We start from the raw sequence: 21,507 nt of genomic DNA, 5'->3' as shown, positions 1-21,507 counted from the left end.
TCTCACTCGAACCTGCCTACCTCTGCTACTGCTGATGTGAAATGATTATTTTAACTATGCTTGTCTGTTTCAGCCTTGCCTTTGGTTCAAGTGGATGAAAAGGGGGAGAAGGTCAGACCAAACCAGAATCGCTGCATTGTCATCCTTAGAGAGGTTCCTGAGTCGACTCCAATGGAGGCAAGTTCATTTTGACAGTTTCTCAATGCATTTTTTTTTTTTTTTTTTATCAGGGCTGGTTGGTGTGCTTGTAACTACTGAATGTCTAATTACCAATGACCAATTAAGTTAATTCACAATGTCTAGATCAGCTTTCTACAGCCATGTCTAAGTTGTGAAAGCTGACATGATAGCAGTATGCAGAGGTGACTGGGATAAGGCCTGAGGGTTCGAAACCGGATGCTGCACAGTGATGCAAGGCAAGAACTCCTCCAATACTCTTCACCCTGGAAGAATGTCTTGTGGGGTCATTTTCTCCTTTAACATCTTTTCCCCCTGAATTCATAATTAACGGTCCGGAACCAGCACCAACCCAGGTAGAGCGTGACCAAAGTAGTGCGCAACTTCCTTCAGTGTCCATCGAGCTCACCATGCTTATTGGAAATGGTGTCTGAGAGCGCATACCCAGCCCGCTTGACACAGACAACTGATGCAAAGGGGGCTGTTATGATAGCTAAACACTTGTACATTTTAACTGCTCAAAATTACATTTTTTAAGTACTTTGTTAGGGAGGTCAAATGTGTTTTAAAATTAAAAAATAAACCTGCAGACCTGCTTAACTTAGAAATGTACATAAAAAAAAACTGAGCCTTTAACCCTGAAAAAAGATGGCTTTCACTAACCAAATACATCACTTTTTTTCATCCCCGCCGCCATCTTGGATTTTCTTTACCTAGCGTCATTAAAAAGACATTTTAAAACTTAAAGTGTACACAAAATTAACCACTGTAAGACATTCATCTGATGTTTGGATGGTTTGCTTGATACATCTTTATCGGTTTGTGTGATCTACACCCAAACACATTGTCAAATGGTGAGAATCCAGAAGTTTGGATAATATTCAGTTGTGGGCCGACACCTGGCAGATGAAATTCAATGTGGCCAAGTGCAAGGTATTACATACATGTAACAAAAATGTCCACTATAATTACACTATGGGAGGAATAGAACTAGATGAAGCAATGCATGAGAAAGATCTAGAAGTCTATGTGGACTCCTCACTTTCTCCATCCAAACAATGTGGGGAAGCAATAAAAAAGGCAAACACAATGTTAGGGTATATTGTCCAAAGTGTCGAATTGAGAACAAGGGCAGTGATGTTCAGACTGTACAATGCACTAGTTAGACCTCATCTGGATACTGTGGACAGTTCTGGGCTCCACACTTCAAGAAAGATGTCGCTGCTCTAGAGGCAGTTCAGAGGAGAGCAACCAGACTTATTCCAGGTCTGAAGGGAATGTCCTACTGAGAGACTGAGGAACTGAACCTTTTCACCCTGGAACAGAGGAGACTACGTGGGGACTTGATTAAAGTCTTCAAAATCATGAAAGGCATCGACCACATCAACCAGAGGAGCTTTTCCAGATCTGCAGGGATACATGCACCCAGGGACACAAATGCAAATTGGGCTTCAAGGCATTCAAGACGGAAAACAGGAGACACTTCTTCACACAGAGAGTCGTCACAATCTGGAACAAACTCCCCAGCGATGTGACTGAAGCTGAAAATTTGGGGACATTTAAAAATAGACTGGAAAGGATCCTTGGATCACTTAGTTATTAATGCACACCTAACGAGCATGATGGGTCGAATGGCCTCCTCTCGTTTGTACATGAAAATAAATAATATATTAAATAAAAGTGTTTGTAAGGAAAGTTTATTGATTTCAGCAACACATTTTATTTTCAACAATGAGTCATCTACAAAGCTTTATTGTTTCGTGCATTTAATTATTATCCTATTAATCAAATTGAAAGCAGCGTCACCACATGATCCTGCTATTGCACTTCAGACAGATTGATATTTTCAGTTTGTCATGTTTTTGAAAGTTTATTGATTTCTGCTTTAAACAGGTCAATTAAATATACATTTCAAAATTTTGTCCTACAATTATACTGTTGCCTATAAATGCAAACACTGAATCCAGTTTGTAACTCAATAAATTATATTCCCAAATCTATGGTACCACTTCACTGTTTTACTGTATATATTCTAAATATACAAATCCAGGCAATACGATTTGTAATACTGCAAAAAATACATACTGCGTATGAGAAATTCCGGAGGTCATTGTATTTGTAAGCAAATATATGAGCTCTTCCAAACTATTTAGATTAATACTTTATCGCACAACAGGAATTGGGGTGCAGAGTTGCTAACTGATCGGGTGTTTTTCAGCTTCCGTGTGCCAATTTTGAAATCCCTTGTTTTTGTATTTTCGTATGGAAATGCAAAAATGCGATTTGCTTATACGATTTCTATTATCATAAGAACATAAGAAAGTTTATGACCGAGAGGCCATTCGACCCATCGTCCTCGTTTGGTGTCCATTAATATCTAAGTGATCCAAGGATCCTATCCAGTCTATTTTTAAATGTTCCCAAATTGTGGCTTCATCCACATTGCTGGGGAGTTTGGTCAGATTGTTGTTCATGTGAATTCTCTGAGAATATAGCAGCCAGCTCCCCATCATCTAACTTCAAATGCCGCATGTCTAACAATGCGAATGTCATGAAACCTGGTCAAATCGGTAATTAACAAGCATTGAAGTGAAGTGCCAATTACAACTCTGATCTACAACTCAATTACGAGAAACTCTGATACAATGTTCCACCTTGAGACCATAAAATGTGTATGTTATAACCGAGCTATGTAATTGCCAGGCATGTACTGTACCTGCACAACATCCCCCAAATTAGAAAAAGTACTGTAAAAACGAGTACCGATTTGATTCATGTACATATAAAATGTATGTCAACTACAATAAATGTTTATTGCATTAGACACATTTACTTCATGTACCTACAGTGCTACACAATACGGTATTTTTTATGTACATTATTAAGTGTGTTAAGCTAAATCAAATACAAAAAACACTTATTCAAAATGATCGAGCTAGTGAAGTGCTCTTACTATTGCTTTTTATATTTGTAAATTGACAATCTGTGAGCAAAAGTGGAACCTACATATTTATAATATTTTTTGGGATGAATATGTGCCTTGCTTCATTTAGCATCTTATTCTGCAGCAGACTCCCATTAGCAGACTGGAGCTGCACTTGCTCTCCAGACCACAATAGAATAAGGTTGTGGGTTCAAGGTGGGGGGAGGTTGGCAGTGGATGCAGGTGGGTGGGTGGGACGGTTCTATCTGTCCATAGTTTTTATATTTTTCTGTATTTTTTTGTTGGCATGTTTGCTTAATAACTTAATTACAACAACAAAATAAATATAAATATGATGTTTATCCTCTGTATAAACTTTAATATCCCTAATTTATAATTGGTACCCATTTGCACTAACCTGACTTTGGGCACTCCAGCCAAAAAAGGTTTGCCATCCCTGGCCTATATTGTTAATATACACATCATAGTATATTTGCATAGAACTACAGTAGCTTTACTGGATATTTTGTAAGTTAATTTAGCAAAACTTACTGTACCCCACACACGTTTGCAATTAGACAAAACAGTTGCAAACAAGTGCAATGCATTGCACTTATACTGCAAAAATGCTACTGTAATTAATGAATTACTGTATAGATACAACAAAACCCCAAAACAATAACATACTAAATACGTGTATACAGCAATAAACTCCATACTGTGCACTTTAACATACAAACTGCATGTTCTACGTTACTTGTTTAGGAAATCTTACATAGATGTCCGCTGCAGGACTCCTGCTGTTTAAACTTAGCTTTTCAGGTTTAACCATGAACTGATCTCCACTTGGCTGGCTCATCACAAAACATTTAATAACACCAGCCCTTGTGCTTACGGGAGACCCCAGTCCACTAAACAATTGAGCCTGGTTTCATCCCTATTTATTTCACTGATAATGTAGTTTATCCTTGAACGAGAGAGACTCATTTAATGCTTGCCATGTTACTACAGAACTGCAAATAAGAGCAAACAAGTTTTACTGTAGTGGGTTGGTTTACTTCAGATTTGATTAAGTAAACGCCTAGAATGAAATTAATAACTTGAAGTTTTTAAACCTGTATCTTTGAGTGCAACCTACATGTGCAATTAATCTTAAAGATGGTGTGTGTAGCGGGGTATTAATAATCATAGTGTTCAAATAGTGGTGATCTATTGTATTATATTACAATACCTAGTCATATTTATTTGGCAGTGAAAACCAGCTATTATAATCAATATCGAAAGGCGATCCTTGCTATAGCCCCGCCGCTCCTTTCTGCGGAATGCTGAGTCTCGCGTGCCAGACATTCGCTTTCCACTCAATATGACGCTTGAGATTCTAAAAAGACATTAAAAAAAAAGACGCGTTTTCTACTTTTTTGCTGATAACTTAAAAAGCCTGATGAGTTCGGCTTAGGTCTCTTTAAAAATGTAATTTAGACAGATACAGGTACCACTTGTATCAGTGGCAAAGTGGAGCTTTTTGGTTTAGGCTAGCTGCACTTCTGCTAAAGTAAACAACTTCCTGACGTCAGATGCAAGAGCTCCAGCAACCTCAGCTACCTGAGGCTGTAACCTATCAGATCCACCCATCACTATATGTCAGGGGTGAACGCCCTACCAGGCTTGGGCCATTTTATTAAGGGACGAGACAAAAATTACGCTGCCGCCCTCTTGCTGTGTGGAGGCGCTGCTGCAAGGATGAAAACGAAGAACGTTCGACCACTCTAACTTTGCACAGTTAAGAACTGTAAGGTACATTCCAGCTAGTGGGAAATATCCTCAGTGCAGTGCAGGATTGAGTTCCTGTTGTGATAAAGAATTTGCTGGTTTCTCTTCTTGCAGGAAGTGGAAGCTCTCTTCAAAGGGGAGAATTTACCCAAGTTCATCCACTGTGAGTTTGCCTACAACGACAACTGGTTCATCACATTTGAGTCCGAAGCAGATGCACAGCAGGTAACATTTGAGTTGTCTTGAGTTGTGGTGGGAACTTTAACTATCTTTTTTTTATTAGCATCAGCCAGAGTTCGGTAAACCACCAGTTTAATATCTTAATTTAAAACCCCAAAAATACACACACATGGGAGAAAAGCTGAAAAGGGCTTGCCAAGTCGGATTAAACTCATTTTCAACCCATGTAGAGTATTTGATTGGGAGGGGCAATTGGGGCCGGCACTGCATGCTTTTTGGAATAAAATACTTAAAAGAACAGTCTGTAATAAAATAAGTGTAACAGATTTGTGCTTTCAGTTTTGTTTGTGGATGTTTCAATCCAATAACTAAGTAATAAGTTCACTATTAGTTTTAAAAATCTTAAATGATCATATCAAAATGTTGGAGCCCAAAAAAGCATCCTATCATAAACATACTAAATAATTTTACCAACCTAAAATAGCCTACAATTGTATAAAAAAAGGTGACTATGATAGGGAAAAAAAATATCCAAAATGTAGTTTAGCTTTATGCAGGTGATACTCGCAGGGCACAGCTTGATATTGAAGAAAAAAAATGCAAATTTTCCCGCCACACAAAAATAAATGTAAAACCTGTAATGTCATTAAAATATGTATAATTAATAGTCATTTAAAACATAGGCTTAGACATGCAACACTTAAATCCCCCAGCCTCCATGCATCTTCACTACTGCCCCCTAAGTCATGTACACTACCAGTCAAAGGTTTTTGAACGCCTCAGTTGTTCCCATTTTTATTGAAATATACACAGTTTAATGTCTCTGTGTACTCTGAAATTAAAGCATAGAACAAATAAACAATTGCAGATAAAGAAATCATGGAATAGTTTTAACAAAATCCCCTTAAGCTGACAAACCCCTCTGGTACCCTTAAAAGGCACCAAATTTGTATGCATCTCTTTAATCCCATGTGTACTCTTCACTGTTGTTGTTTGCCAAGTGTTTGGTATCCCATGATAGCTGACCTTTCTAACGATGTGAAGCATTCTCTGTGAAAAAATTGGTTTTTAAACCCCCCCACTGGACTTGAACTGCTTAAATTTAAATTAAAACTGGAAAAATGGGGGTGTTCTAAAACTTTTGACAGGTAGCTTACCTCCGCTACTCACCCCCAAGCGAGCTGATAATATTGGATATTGCGATGTTTGCACGTCCATCACATCATCGGCAATGTGTAATTTTTAATATCGGCCAACACCTAGGCTGAATTTAAACCACAGCTTTGGAAGAACTAATCTTCTCTTGAAGAGTTTTTCATGGTGCTTTTTGGAGCTTTGTATTATTCAGTGGAAGTTCAATCATGTCTCCTGACAGGTGTACTAGATGATTTAAGAATCAGCTTCCCAGAAATCGATCTCCGCTAGCACAGAAATATATATATTTTTTTTCCCCAAGTGAAAATGTATTGAGCAATACTTCTTTAATATTTTTCAGGCCTATAGGTATCTTCGAGAAGAAGTGAAAACATTCCAAGGCAAGCCCATCAAGGTAAGTTTCTTAATGCTGTTCGTTTACCATGTTGCTGCACCACGGCACCACTCCTTCACTTTTAATGACACTCATCCCCTAAATGATTATTGCAATGTGCATTAACTTTTCCCCAGTAGCCACATACTGCTAGACTGTTACAAAGTCATTCTTGTTATATTTCTGTGTTTTAAGAGAATACGATGTATTGTTTATAATGGAAAATAAGACATGTACATATTCTTACCCGGTTTTATGAAGAAATATAAGCCATCGCATACAGGGTGCACACTGTGTGAGCTGGGGTATATTTTCATCTTGTAAAATGATCGGGTTGTGTGAAACACTTTCATAGTGTTGATCCTATTTGTTTGCAACCTCTGTATTAAAAGGTTGTGTTTAGAGTAGCGTGTGCATGCACATTATGGTCAATAACATCGGAAGCTTAGAAATGGAAGCGATTTGTATTGATTCTGTCATAAGTTAAATGTGAAATGTATGTCTACCCTTTTAATCCTTGCCATTAAGTAGTTCAGTCTATGTACCCCTTTTTTTGTTCCTGTTTACCTGTGCAGTCTGAGTCTTGCTGCCATAACATAACATTTTGAATTCCTGACATTTGCGCTCCAGTTGCCCCTTCAGTAATAAGGCACAGTGAGTTTACACTGTGATGTTTCACTAATGTCAGTGTGCTCTTGAGTGAGTGAGGGAGTAGGGCACAGCAAGCAGTCTTTCCACTGGGTACAGTGCATTGTTTGCTGTGTACACAGCTGAATAAAGTAGAAGCTGGAATTTCATCATCTGTCCCCATATTTAAAAAAAAAAAAAAGAGGTGTTGTGCTCACTTAGAATAATCTCCTTGTTTTGTAGCTAGTTAGCTACTTTTATTCATTTATTGATCACTGATTATCGTTCAATCTCTGACTGCCATTGATGGGTACTGAAATGCTTTTTCTGTTCTTTCTAACCATATATTTAAATCGTGATCATAGACTAAAATTTATTACTTCAATTAGCTATGTAATTCCATACATCAATTTTACATTTTTTTTTTTTTGTTTGTAGTCCCTGAGCCACACCTGAGATATATTTTGCTAAATTAGATGTTAGTTTCTTGTGCTAGTATGCCAATTTTTACATGCTTGCTTATTTTGCTTTGCAGTCTGCTGTTGTAGGGTAAAGTATCTGTAGTGGCTATTGGTCATCCGTCAAGAAAAGTCCCTTTGCCTGTCCTCAAACAATAGATGACAGACAAGTTACATTTTCAAGCGCAAACTACTAAAATATTACCAGAATCTTACTGAAATACTGTCTGGGTTTGTCTGATTTCAGTTTCAAAATAATTTGCTCTGTGTATGTTTTAATGTGTTTTTTATTTTTATTTTATTTAGGCAAGGATAAAAGCTAAGGCAATTGCTATAAATACTTTTTTGCCAAAGAACGGCTACAGACCACTGGATGTGCAACTTTACGCTCAACAACGCTACACAACATCATTTTACATACCTCCAGTGTACAGCCCCCAGCAACAGTTCCCGCTGTACAGCCTAATTACTCCACAGACCTGGTCTACGACGCACAGTTTTCTAGATCCGACGCTGGTGAGTGGGAAAGCCTTGGTAGGCCAGCTGTCTATTGGGGTATTACATATTATGCATGTTGAATGTTGATTATTGCAGTGCTGAGATCTTATAATGGGTGCTTCAAGATTTTGATTTTGTTTTGGCAGTGTGGCCAGGCAATGTAAAGCATACAAGTAGTACAGTAACTCCTCGGATCAAATTATAATGAACAATGCCTTCGGAAAATCAGTACTTTTTTTTCACAAATCCTTTCTTCATAGTACTAAACAACTCCATAGTAAGAAACGACTGAAATGACTAATAAATGTCACTGACATCCAAATGCTTTTGTCATGCATGTGAAAACTTACAAACCAGAGCATATAATGCAGTAAGGCTGGTTTGACTTAATCTTGGTCTTTTTCAAGACCTAAACATCTCAAAATGGGAGTCCTGATTTAGTATTCTTTTCCTTCTTGAGCTGTAGCTTGTTCTTTGAATCCTCTTTGTAAGCTTCTGTAATTGAGCGTGAATTTTCTTCTTAACAGGTAACGCCATTTCATAATACTGGATTTATCAATGGGTTTACATCGCCTAATTTCAAACCCGCTACATCTCCTTTGTCTGTGAGACAGTACCCTCCCAGGAATAGGTGAGTAGATTCCAAGCACCACACTTCCACACACTCATGTTTATTATTTATTCATATAAACTTGAACTCAACTATCCAATGTTACACTAACGTCACACTTCTGATCGTAGATTGAATTTGAGATGTTCATTTAAAAAAAAAAAAAAAAAATTCAGAAGTACATTTTTACAATTCTGTAATTCTGAAAGGTCCTTCAACAAACACATTTTTCTTTTTTATGTAACTAATGTTTGCTGTTGTGAATTTTTCCAGGATTAAACACTTCATCTGTTTTATAGGAATCACAGTAAACCTCATTTGCGACCAACTATACCTACTGCAGACAGAGGGTCCGCGCTCCTGGACAGTCCCACTATTTTTAATTTCCCCACCGAGCGCCTCCTGAACGGCGTGCGGAGCCCTCAGACCCGACCCCTGAGCCAGAACCGGACGCGGCTCCAGGGCGGTGTGAGCTACCCCAAGAGGGACGTGGGAACGGGCCGCGTGGAGCCCATCAGCGCTGACTGTTCCGCCAGCATGGGCCGGGGCAGGTAAGGACCGCTTATTATGCTCACGTGACTTTTGATCTTTGGAGAGAAAGAAGGAGGCGACTTGATAGCTCAGTTGGTCCTCAGGAGTTTAGTGTGGGTTTTATTTTTTATTTTATTATTTTTGTTTTAAATTCCACCTCTTGGACTTAATGACTTAATTGGAGTAGTTGCTAGGATATTAAGTCAAAGGGCATGTGCATGCCAGTTCTTGATGGGGAAAAGTACCCTGTGAGATGCAGGAAGCCAGCCCCACTCCGGACTGAGTTTTGCCTGCCACCTGTTGGAAATCTCCTGCTGTCTCACTTGATCGAGGAACCCTTGGTCCTGCTGGAGCCAACGGCCAAGTCAAAAGTGGTAATATCTGTGGCATGCAACTGTAATGTAGTTTTTAATGTACAAGACAACTTGCTAGTTAGGTAAAGTAGCTGTTTTGTCATCTTTTCATAAAAACACACACACAAAAAAAACTGAAAAAGGTATTCCCTGCTAGGCTATTGAGAGGTGCCCATAACAAGTTCAGTTTCACGTTGATCTCAGTTTATAAAGGTACAATATACAAGTTTAGGTCTTGCAATTCAAAAAAATTACAATAGCAACATTTGTATAAAATATCTAACTCATCCCCCCTTTTTTGTATTAAAGGAAAAATGTATATGGTTATAGGAAGAAAAGGGAGGACAAGTTTACGGTAAGAATGTTACATCAATTTTTATTTTGCACTGATCTATTTACAGACCACCTTGTCAGCAGCAGATCATATTTGATACAGTTGTGCAGTCATTTATAGAAAACTTCCTCACCCTAACAAATACTGTACCTACACCGTTATTTTAATTCCCCCCCCCAACTGTATCCACATCCTTGCAGACCTTCCATCATTTAACCCGATGTACCAGAGACCAAAAATCTGTGCGTTTCCTGTGCTGGTTTTAGGATAACATCTAATGCAGTGGTTCTTAATCCTGGTCCTGGAGAACCCCCTACCCTGCTGATTTTTGTTCCAACAGATCTTTGAATTACTTAATTGAACCCTTAATTATTTGCTTACATTTTACTTTTTAAATTGTTTAACTGATAAAAAATTGGTGCCTTAACAAGTTCCTTTTTAACAATTTTATACTTAAAACCTACTGTTTAAAATAATTAAAAGGCTCTGATTTAGGAAATTAAGATAAATTAAGGGTTCAATTAAGTAATTGAGAACAAAAACCAGCAGGGTCCTCCAGGATCACTAATGAGAACCACTGGTCTGATGTGGCTCCCAACTGGAGGATATTTGCACAGTCATAGGTTTGGTTGATTTTACTGATTCACCTTGCTGATTGGGTCACATCCCCTGGCTATGAGATGTTGATGATCATTGATGATGGCATCCTTAATCACAGAATACTAACTGTCCCTGACTGTACCCTGTACAGAGAGCCCCAACACAGTCCCCACCTCCTCAGAAGCCTCCTTCTCCGAGCTTCGAGCTGGGTCTCTCCAGCTTTCCCCCATTGCCTGGGGCCGCAGGACACCTAAAGGCTGAAGAAGTGTTTGAAAACACACTGTCCAGCATTATAATAGGAACTCCAAAGGACAAGGTAAGACTACTGTAGAGTGTAAGCAATCTGGCCATTCACAGTGTGATTAGGAAAACAACATACTATCTCCTAACATTAAGAAAATTAGAACCCTCTGTTTTCCCCCTCTCCCTTCCCTCTCCCCCATTCTTAATTGAATTAGTTAATAGACCCTGTTTGATTGGAATTTCTATTGGGTAATGAAATGTACACGGTGCTCTGTGTTGTAATTATCTGTATGCTGTGAAGAGCTCAGCCTATCTGGCGTGGATTTAAAAACAGATTGGACAATTCCCATTCTGTCTTCCACTTTATTAATGTTTTGCTTATGGGCTAGTGGAGGCCATTTGGCTTGTCCAGCTTTCAGTACTTTAATTAGTCCCTGGATGTCATCCAGCCACTGCTTTAAGGATCCCTTAGATTCCACTTTTAACAATGTGGCTCTAGTAGTTCTGAAATTGTAGTCACCACTGTAGGGAACAACCAGATGAGGCATCAGCCTCTGCCATTTTTAACGACCCAGGGCTCTTTTCATAAAGAATTATGATTTTCTATGGAGCTACTTGCGAGCTTGCAGAGCCATGAGATGCGTGCATTTTGTAAAGCACGTCACAAGTACTGTCGCATATGTTTTTGGGATCTGCGTGGGGGAAATCAGTGCTCAGCAATTAATGCAAGTACAATGGCAGTAACTTTCAAAAAAAAAAAAAAAAAAAAAAAAAAAAAGAATGCTACAATAGAACTTGTCAACATAAAGCTGTCTAAAAATTATTATAAATATTCTATTGAAAGATCAACCAATCCAATTTAATTTGCATATGTATCCAGGCACATTACGCAGAGCAACTGAGCTACCAAAATAATGTAAATAAATGGCATGTGTACAGAAATTAGTCTACAGACACGCATCACACAAAGCATAACAAAATATATATATTTAAAACCTGAATAGAAGAAAAATGTATTGTACCACAGGTACATGAAGTAGCACCCCTGCTGGAGAGTGTGGATTGAGCACGGGAGTGCAGGACTTTGCACCCCTGCTTGTCTCCAACAGTCACATAGTTTTACACCAGTAAAGTAAATAAAATAAATTAATCAAATAACTTAATTGGCTAAATTCAAACCTAACTTCTCACCGACAGTGTTCTTACAGAGAACATGGGGTTGTGTATCCAACCCTTGGCAATGTTGGAAAAGTACTTTGTTACGGCAGAACACAACATCACAAAACATATTGAACAGGATATTTTAAGGTCTAAAATACATTGTTCAAAAATGTTCTCTCTGCAATGGGTACTTTACTATTAACTCCGCATCGGAACGTGTCAAGAAGGTTTGTATGGTCTTTAAATATTAATTGCTCTGCCAAAACACAAACAAGCTATTCGGATGAGTGCCAATCCATTGCATAATGCAGGATTTGCGATTTTGAATCTACCACTTGCGGTTGCTCCCTAGCAGTCACAGGTTTCAGTGGGAGAACTGCGATGTCGCAGGCTTGAAAAAGTTTTATGAAATGCAATTTGAGATCTGCGAGAGGCTTGCGACGGTGATTTCCTTGCAAATCCTTTTTATGAAACTGAGCTCTGGTCCATTTTTGCCTTATGGTCACAGTCACACATTCTTGGTCAAAGTAGCTTAACCTGGTTGTGTTGTGGTCAAAACGTGAAAACACACGCCTATTGTGATTGGTTTCGCCAGTTAGTTAATGTACTGTGCATCCAACACATGGTTGTGATGTGTTTTTTTCTTTTTCCTTTTGAATGGGGCGGAAAATCCCTAAAGTGAATCCGATTAAAACCTGGAATTAATCACATTTGCCCCACTTCTCCCATCTGCCCGCTGAGTTCCTGGAGTACACGCATCTTACTACTGACTGTTCTTGTTCACCAGCTGGATATACATTTTTTTGGATCGACTAATGGAAAGTGTGCTTGATACTATTAAGGTTGAATGACTTCTACCTCAGGACACACTTTCTTGCCCAAGGTGGGAGGTAGTGCTGCTCTTTCACGCTTGGTCTGCTGGCATGAGGACTGATTTGAGGAACCAGTGAGCTAAGCAGTATGCTTTTAGTTTCTCCTCCCCGGGTGGCAAAAGAGCCATCCTCCCTGCACTCTGAACAGGTTGAGTCAGCAGACACCCAGTTGTTCCTCTTGTGGACACCTGCATTCTGCCATGGAATTTTGGGAGTCCTGTCTGAGAAGCTAGTTTTGCAGTTGCTTTCAAAGACTGTCCAGTGGCACTATGCCTTTGCTCCCTATGGATGTGTGACTCTTAATCAAGGTAGGCAATGAGCTACCTGTCCTTCGGTAAAATCTTGGTCTCGTGGTGGTTTTTCTTCAGTTCTTTTCAGGGTGAACTGGGCTCCGTCTGGATATTTTGTTCTGAAAAGCAGCTTTGCGAGACCGTCCTTTTGTTTTTTCTCTTTTCAGAATGTAAACATAGATGCCAGTACCAACACTACCCCTTCAGGAATCCCTAAAGAGCATACGCTGCCTCAGACTTCTCCACTGCCAGTGAGCTTTGAGGGACCTCCATCACCACCCCAGTCTCCAGAGTAAGCCTTTCCTGTCATCCGTTTGAAGCTTTGTAAAAGTGCCTAGTGCTCAGGGTTGGAGGATTTTAGGAGCTGGCTAGTAGCCTGAATTTATTACTAGCCAAACAAAAGTGATACTATCCCAAATTACTTAAAGTTATGTAAAGTAAATGCATATATTTACATTTGTTAAAGAAAGGTTTATTGATTAATTCATTTTTAAAATCCTTCAATTTAAATGTATGTACCAATTTGAAATGGCTTTGTTTTTGATATAGAACCGTGTGCTCTACCGCAGAACACCATATAACTTTCCTCAACATATCGTAGTCAATCCTCCCTTTGTTTTTACCAAGATGAAAGGAAATGCCTGGTCCCTTTTTTGCATCACAATCAGGTTGACTCATGTGGTGGGCAATACAAATATTTTGCTCCATGATATCAATACTAATTTTAGTGTCACAATACTCGGTACTGCCAGGATACCACCAGAAAAGAAACCTTAACCTAATACAACAAATTGAGTTACTGGTAATTTTGAAATACTTTCTCATATGAATATTTTGCACCATTTTCAATTAAAACAAATAAAACGTGTTACAATTTGTATTTTTTTTTCAGTCAACATGCCAGCTTTTTGTAGGTTGGAAAATAATTAACTTTATGCTGATAGCACATCAGTTCAGAAAGCAAAATGCACATTTTGCAATTACGTGACCTACTAATTTAAAGTGCAAAATAAGTGCAAATTAAAAATGAAGGGTCTAGTCTCCATAGTTTACACACTCCATTTGAAAGCTACACTTACAAACTTACAAACAAGTTGATATAATTTCTATCATTAGTGTTTAAGGTTTCCCTTCCAAAAATATAACAAAAAATAGTAGTGAAACACAAGCAAGTTCCCCCCATTTTTATGGTTTAAGATGGCTGCGTCCGAGACTTGGGCATGATCTGAACTTGTAATGCATTTCTGCATTTTCTTTATTTTCGTTCAGTACTTTCCTTTGCTTTCCAATGCATACTTTTTCAGTTATACTTAACCCAAACACTAATTCTGCAGTGCTGCTGTCCTGCAACTCCTAGCAGTGCTATCACTGAACACTGTGTTCTTGTGCTGTGTGCTGCAGGTACATTTATTAACATGCTCAGAGTTAAACTACAGAAAATTGCATTAGTGTTTTAATGTAAGAACATAAGAAAGTTTACAAACGAGAGGAGGCCATTCAACCCATCGTGCTCGTTTGGTGTCCATTAATATCTAAGTGATCCAAGGATCCTATCCAGTCTATTTTTAAATGTTCCTGAAACTTTCAGCTTCTACCACATTGCTGGGGAGTTTGTTCCAGATTATGACAACTCTCTGTGTAAAGAAGTGTCTCCGCTTTTCCGTTTTCAATGCCTTTGAAGCCCAGTTTCCATTTGTGTCCCCGGGTCCGTGTGTCCCTGCTGATCTGGAAAAGCTCCTCTGGTTTGATGTGGTCAATGCCTTTCATGAATTTGAAGACTTGAATCAAGTCCCCAAGTAGTCTCCTCTGTTCCAGGGTGAAAAGGTTCAGTTCCTCAGTCTCTCAGTAGGACATTCCCTTCAGACCTGGAATAAGTCTGGTTGCTCTCCTCTGAACTGCCTCTAGAACAGCGATATCTTTCTTGAAGTGTGGAGCCCAGAACTGTACACAGTATCCAGATGAGCTCTAACTAGTGCATTGTACAGTCTGAACATCACTGCCCTTGTTCTCAATTCTACACTTTTGACAATATACCCTAACATTGTGTTTGCCTTTTTTATTGCTTCCCCACATTGTTTGGATGGAGAAAGTGAGGAATCCACATAGACTTCTAGATCTTTCTCATGCGTTACTTCATCTAGATCTATTCCTCCCATAGTGTAATTATAGTGGACATTTTTGTTACCTGCATGTATTACTTTGCACTTGTCCACATTGAATATCATCTGCCAGGTGTCGGCCCACAACTGAATATTATCCAAGTCCCTTTGAATAGCCTGTGCTGCCAAGCCAAGCCATGGCTGCTGAGCCATGTATTTTTGTGTCATCTGCAAATTTGACAAGTTTGCTAACTATTGGTGTGGAACCTTATCAAAAGCTTTTTTGAAATCTAAGTATATCATATCATAAGCTTTCACCTGATCTACAGCTGCAGTTGCATGTGTACATCTTGTCCTTGCTGTTGCTGTTCTTTCAATAAAGCGGGGTTGTTTGCCACATTAAATTGTCTTGTTCCTAGATCCCACTAGTGGTACAATATGTAATCTAAATAACATAATTCAGTAGCATAATGTATCCCAATAAAATCAATGGAAATAATGTTTTGGTTATTTAAATAAAGGAGAGCACTACATGATTTTACAAACCTGCCATTTGACTTCTGCAAACAGCTCCAAATGTTGATTTGATAAATGTTGAAACAAATTGGGTGTATAGAGCTCCAGCAGTCGCGTGACCTAGAAGCACCACCGATATAGCAGGATTTGACAAACACCAGCAATATTTTGCTGATTTTCAGCCATGGAATTACACAGTTCACCTTGATCAGACAGATATAATTAGATATGTCTAAGCTACAGAGACTCTCTTACTTATCCATGTAATGCACCCAGAATGAATGTTAGAAAAGGTGCTTGCTGCCACAATGTTTGTGTATACGTTTCATTCTTTGGCACACTAAACATAATTCTTCTACCCATTTGAGTTATTTATAATATCTTTCTGATATTTTGCTGCTGTAGACTTGCAAAAAAAGTTGCCAGTGGACAGTTAAAAATGAATTTAACCATGCTTGAGATCTCTATTGTAACAGAGAAACCATATTTGTTGTAACACAAGACCATCACAACAAACATAAAATAAGCACACAAACAAAAACCTTTTCATTGTTAATCGATTTTACTCAAAATAGCAAGACACAAGGCCAGTGAAAACCGCCTTAAATTATCTTAGTCAATCTTTTTTCACAGCAAAGTCTCTCTAAAGACGTGGAAGTTATCAGTTAGTTATATTCAGTCTAAATTTGGTTAGAAAAATAAATCAGCCATTTTAGTGAAGAAAAATACTCTAAATACTTCTAAAACATCTGCAACTTTGTGATCAAATTATTAATTACATGAAAATGGTAAAGATTTCACTGTTGTTTAGGGCTGTCACGATTCATTGAGTAACTCGAGTAATTTGATTTAAAAAAATTAGAATTTACTGCCTCAAGGCTTACTACTCCGTGTCCATACTACAGCCGTCTCGCACACATCACAGCACTTGGTATAGTGCAGCAAATTACTTAATTTTACATAAATATAATCATGAAACCTATATATCACAAGAAACGTAAGACATTAAAGTTTTTCATTCTTTCTATAATTTGTTTATTTTTGGAATGAATACAGAAATGTGCATTAGCAAAGAAACCTAAGTTATACAGACACCAATTTAATTCTCAAAACAATGTTTTTAAAGTTAACCCGATTTATAAACTTAAAAAATCATACATATACACGAATCAACAGAAATAAGAAACCACAGATGTTTGAAAATAACTGTTCGAGATATCAGTTTTGCAAGGAGCACACCTGTATAGAAGCTCGACGGAATAACACGGCAAAACAACAAAAAGAAAAGTAACGAAATCGTCCGATTATATTATTATAGGGGTTATTCCAGCTATTGGATTTGTTTTTATGTAAATTAAGTCCCTGGTAGACATGTTTGCGAAATGAGATTTTGTCAACTTTAATAAAACTGTTAAATAAATAAATGCATCTTGTGATGTACTTATTATTTTTTTTCTTGTTATTATCAGTAATATTTAATCATAAAAATAATAATAAATGTTCATTGCATTCGTTGTAAAAAGATGTGTTCTTTGCTGAGAAATCAGCCGGTTGTGTTAGTGCTGTGTTTATTACATCTCGGAATACTTCTTCTGTGTATTTCTTAATCTTAGCAGTTTTCTTGTGTGTCAATTATGTTGAGTTGAAAAGGGGATTCTGACATTCAGGTTGACCAGCTGAAATAAACTAGGAACATTTTAATCTGTACCTTCACCCCCTCGCATTTTTCTTGTGATAAACTTCTGCCTCCCCCTCTTCCAAATCACTGTTATAAATGTCTACAATACTGAACAATGTGCCCAAATATAAAAGTTTACAATACAAAACAAATTGCTTAATTCAGTTTTATCAGTCTTGGAAGCAGCAATATGTCAAAACATCCTTCATTTGACTCATTTAAAAGCCCTCTTATTTAGTGATCACTTCCAGCGCGCCAAGAACCATGAATCATGGCAGGATAGTCTCCCGGTGGTACCGTACTCCTGGCAGGTTACAATATAAGAACCGCTACCTTTGGTGTGTATGATATATAGATCACATTCTGCTTATCGACTTGATTTAAGAACTCGCCCATTGCCATATGTGGTTCAATGACAGTTTGGAGAAAGCTTAAATTAAGGTGGACTTGTGTCATTGAACTTAGTTCAGCATGAAACAGAATACAAAAAGACACAACAGTCTAGCAAATCTCACAGCATTGTGATACAAGTAAATCACAGAGGAAAAAACATATTTGTTTTTATTGACTAAATGCTGCCTGCCAGGTGCATATACTACCCTAGACAGAGTCATGGAAGTCAAATCCTTTGGATGTGAAGTGTTCTTCAAATACTTCTATGATTATGTTCGCCCCTCTTTATGAAGGAATGGCCTTCTAAATCACAGATTCCAGTTCAATGCAGTCAAGCTGGCCTGTTCTTGATCTTCTCCACCTGTGAAGGTTAGCTCTTTGAAGTGGTTGATGAGATCATGATCGAGTCTGAACTGAGAGTAAGGCAGGGTTGCTCAGTAGAGGAGTTGATACTCTCACCTTGATGAATCAGGGTAAACGCAATCGTAAATCTGTTTGAAGAGAGGCTTTTAAATCCAAAATACTGAATATACTCATGTACTGAAATACCTCAATTTGTTTCATTCATTTTTGTAATGAACTCAGGCTTTGATTATTTAAAGTTTTTGAGGAGGATTTTAAGTTGGACACACTTTTCATGCACACAAGTTATTTTTCACTTATTTTGCTAGTAAAAGGCTGCAGTAATTATTGAGCTTGCTTTTCTGATCCCTATCACATGGTCAAGTCATGTGCTGGTGATGTCATCGCCCCTGTTTAGGAGGAGGATAACTGAACATCAGTATGCCTCCTTTGTAGCTCAAGTTAATCCTCCTCATCTCTCTGCACAGCCCTTCTTATTTCTTCCCATTTGTTCTACAGCGAGTTACACATCCAGGAAGTGAAGCAAAGAGAGACGCAGACTCCACTTGAACGGCTGACTGGGACACTGACCACTGCGAGTAAATCCATACAAGTGAATGGTGCAGCTACAGTAAGTGCATGTCTTGTGTTTCAAAAATACTTTTATACTAGAGCCGCTAAGGTTGTGTTCCAACTGGATTTAACACAGAGTACTGTGTAGTCGTCACCACCTTTGTTTGGACGGTTCGGTCAAATAATCCTGGAAGCTAGAGGTAGTTATGGAGAAAGGGGAGAGAGAGAATAAGTCTCATTTAATAAGCAAATAGATAAAAACTGGGTACATGATGTGCTTTTTAGGCAATATAATACAATCACAGTATCAAAAAGCAATTCATAAAAAGTCAATATCCATTAAATAATTTAGTTAATTTCATAGTTAAATCATTCCTCATACATTGAACCGGTGGTTATAAACCAGTGGCAAATAACCTTCATAAGAATATCAAAATAAACAATACAATAAAACACACCAATGCCAGTAATATAACCATAATATATAATACCAAACAAGCAATACAATAAACAGTATAGATAAAAGAACCCCAATTCCAATACAACAATTCTAAATATAAAAAAACAATGCAAATGCTTCAGTATAAACCCAGAATTTACAACAAACCCAAAAATGGGTTAATTGGAATAATGTAATTGAATCCAGGACTGTTCAATCACTTTCTGCTATTACACAGATTAATTGATTAACAGCATTGTTTTTAGTCCTGTTCAGAAGTTATTTAAAACCCCCTTATCACCCACCCCTACTATGTTGGTACATTTGTGTTGTGCTTTTGTTTTGAATCATGTATTGAACTTAAATAAAAGGTTGACAGGTTTAATTCTGTGTAGTAACCTTGCTCCTTTTGCAGTCTGAGACACGATGACTCGGGGGTGGGGGGGGGGGCTTGTGTGATTCAGTTACTGATGACTTCCTCTTCCCAGATGGTATGAATTAATCTTGTTGTTTTTTTTCTTCTTTTAACAGGAGCTTCGGAAGCCCAGTTATGCGGAAATTTGCCAGAGGACATCAAGAGACGCTCCGACACTACAGCCTCCGAAAGACCTGAAGCCAGCCAGCCCCCTGGCCCCTGTCACTGAAGACAAGAAATCCCCCGATGGCACAGGGGAGAAAGTGGAGCCCAAATGCCGAGAGACATACCCGGGAAAGGTCATCCCAGGACGGCCCAGGGAAGTTAGGAGACCGCTGGGGAGGAGACCGTCCCCGCCCCCGCCCCTGCAGGGCACCGGAAAACGTCCCATTAAAGATCTCAACACCCCCCCCAAATCTCCCCAGTAAATGCTGCATGGGAACGGAGCTCACAATGGATCAGGGCTGTCCAGCGCTATTCCCAGAGTCACCAGTGACAGCAAAAAGGACATATTTGCTGGATTCAGGGCTTGCAGACAAAAGCACTTTTAGTGTGTAGAGCACATTCATGATTTTTATTTATTTTTTCTTTTTGTTTTTTTCGCCTTGATTTAGTGTTAATCTGACCTGTTAAAAGGACAGTGCAATTTATTATCTGCTCGCAAATGAGCAATGGCTGGCTTCCAGGAGCAGAGTGTTTTAGCCAGAGGAATAACTGCTTTTTAGTCAGTTACTTCTATTATACGTGGATGTGAGGATCAAAAATGTGAGGTGCAGGACATTGGATCAGATCTCGGGTGGAATAGTGCTGAGCTCACTTGATCTTCGTTTTACTTTTATTTCTCAGTTTGGTCTTCTGATGTAATTTGTAACGAGTGGCTCTTTGAACTAGCAGGTAATCGGTTTCCACACCGGTCTTTTCATTTTACATTGCTTTTTGCATTAGGGTGAGTAGAACTACTTTGGCTGACTTGATTTAAATATAGAATACTTTTTTTTTTCCCTCTTCTTAGTGGTTTTACAGCTCATTGAACAGCACTAGAGTATGTTTTGCCAACACAGCTGATTTTTTTTAATTTTAACACCAGTGTATGGGATTTCTGTTTTTATCATTATGAATATAATGATAAGATTGCTAGTAGAAACATCCTGTCCCTGAAGCCTGCAGTGCATGCTGGTTGTGTTCAGAGCGCCTTAATTAGTTCTCTCTTCCTGTTACACTGAAGAATGCGAGCAGCCATCTGTTGAGGCCCAGGTAACTAGTTCTGATCAATGCGAAGCCTGTGGTGCTGGTGTTGTTGGAGAGGTCGTAGTCAAGGCCAGTGGAAATCTGCATCATCCCTGCCCAAGAGACTGATAGGAGACTTATCCAGTGCAATTAGATGGATTTAGCAGGTTAATTTTTATTTATTTTTTTCTGCTCTGCCTGTGGGCGTTTCTTGACGATTTTTGTAAAAGTCTGTCGGCAAACTCTGATATTCAGGCACAGAGGCAGCAATAAGTACTGTGATGTTAGCATTTTGTTAACATTAAAGGGGCAGGAGAACATGCAATGTGTTCATTCTGTTAACTGGTTCAAAACCTTTTTTTTTTTTTCTTTTTCAGTTTTTTTCCTTTTAGATATGGTGCTAGAGATTGTATTGTAAACTTAATTTAAATTCTTACTGTAATATTTAGAAATACTGGATTCATTTGTATAATTTCCATCCCCAAAGTGAATGTTGCACTATTGGTATGTAATAAGGTGTTTAAAACCTTTTCTTTCTTTTTTTTATCTTAAAAGGGAACCTTAAGCTGAGAAACTATGTGGATTTTAATACCGGTTTTCTCATTGACAAGAAACAGTGCAGTTTCCTTTGGCTTCTCAAGAACCTAACCCTCCCAGCCCCCAATAGTGT

The 21,507-nt window shown here is 38.4% G+C and overlaps 1 protein-coding gene across 2 annotated transcripts in view; it reads left to right on the top strand.

Annotated features, from left to right (window-relative positions):
- larp4b (La ribonucleoprotein 4B) overlaps positions 1-21,162 on the top strand; it is a 79,834-nt gene extending 58,672 nt beyond the window's left edge. For both annotated transcript variants that reach the window (XM_066723816.1, XM_066723824.1), the window contains exons 7-17: positions 74-177; positions 4,985-5,095; positions 6,546-6,599; positions 7,970-8,179; positions 8,689-8,792; positions 9,071-9,322; positions 9,965-10,010; positions 10,741-10,905; positions 13,323-13,447; positions 18,703-18,814; positions 19,727-21,162. In XM_066723816.1, coding sequence (XP_066579913.1) covers positions 74-177; positions 4,985-5,095; positions 6,546-6,599; positions 7,970-8,179; positions 8,689-8,792; positions 9,071-9,322; positions 9,965-10,010; positions 10,741-10,905; positions 13,323-13,447; positions 18,703-18,814; positions 19,727-20,038 — 1,595 coding nt within the window. In that variant the 3' untranslated portion in view covers positions 20,039-21,162. The remainder of the gene's footprint in view (positions 1-73; positions 178-4,984; positions 5,096-6,545; positions 6,600-7,969; positions 8,180-8,688; positions 8,793-9,070; positions 9,323-9,964; positions 10,011-10,740; positions 10,906-13,322; positions 13,448-18,702; positions 18,815-19,726) is intronic.
- The last annotated feature ends 345 nt before the right edge of the window (positions 21,163-21,507 follow it).

This window comes from Amia ocellicauda, chromosome 2 (genome assembly GCF_036373705.1).
Source record: "Amia ocellicauda isolate fAmiCal2 chromosome 2, fAmiCal2.hap1, whole genome shotgun sequence".
Classification (NCBI taxonomy): domain Eukaryota; kingdom Metazoa; phylum Chordata; class Actinopteri; order Amiiformes; family Amiidae; genus Amia; species Amia ocellicauda.
Note: the sequence above shows the minus strand (reverse complement) of the source record. Positions and strands in the feature narration are given on the sequence as shown.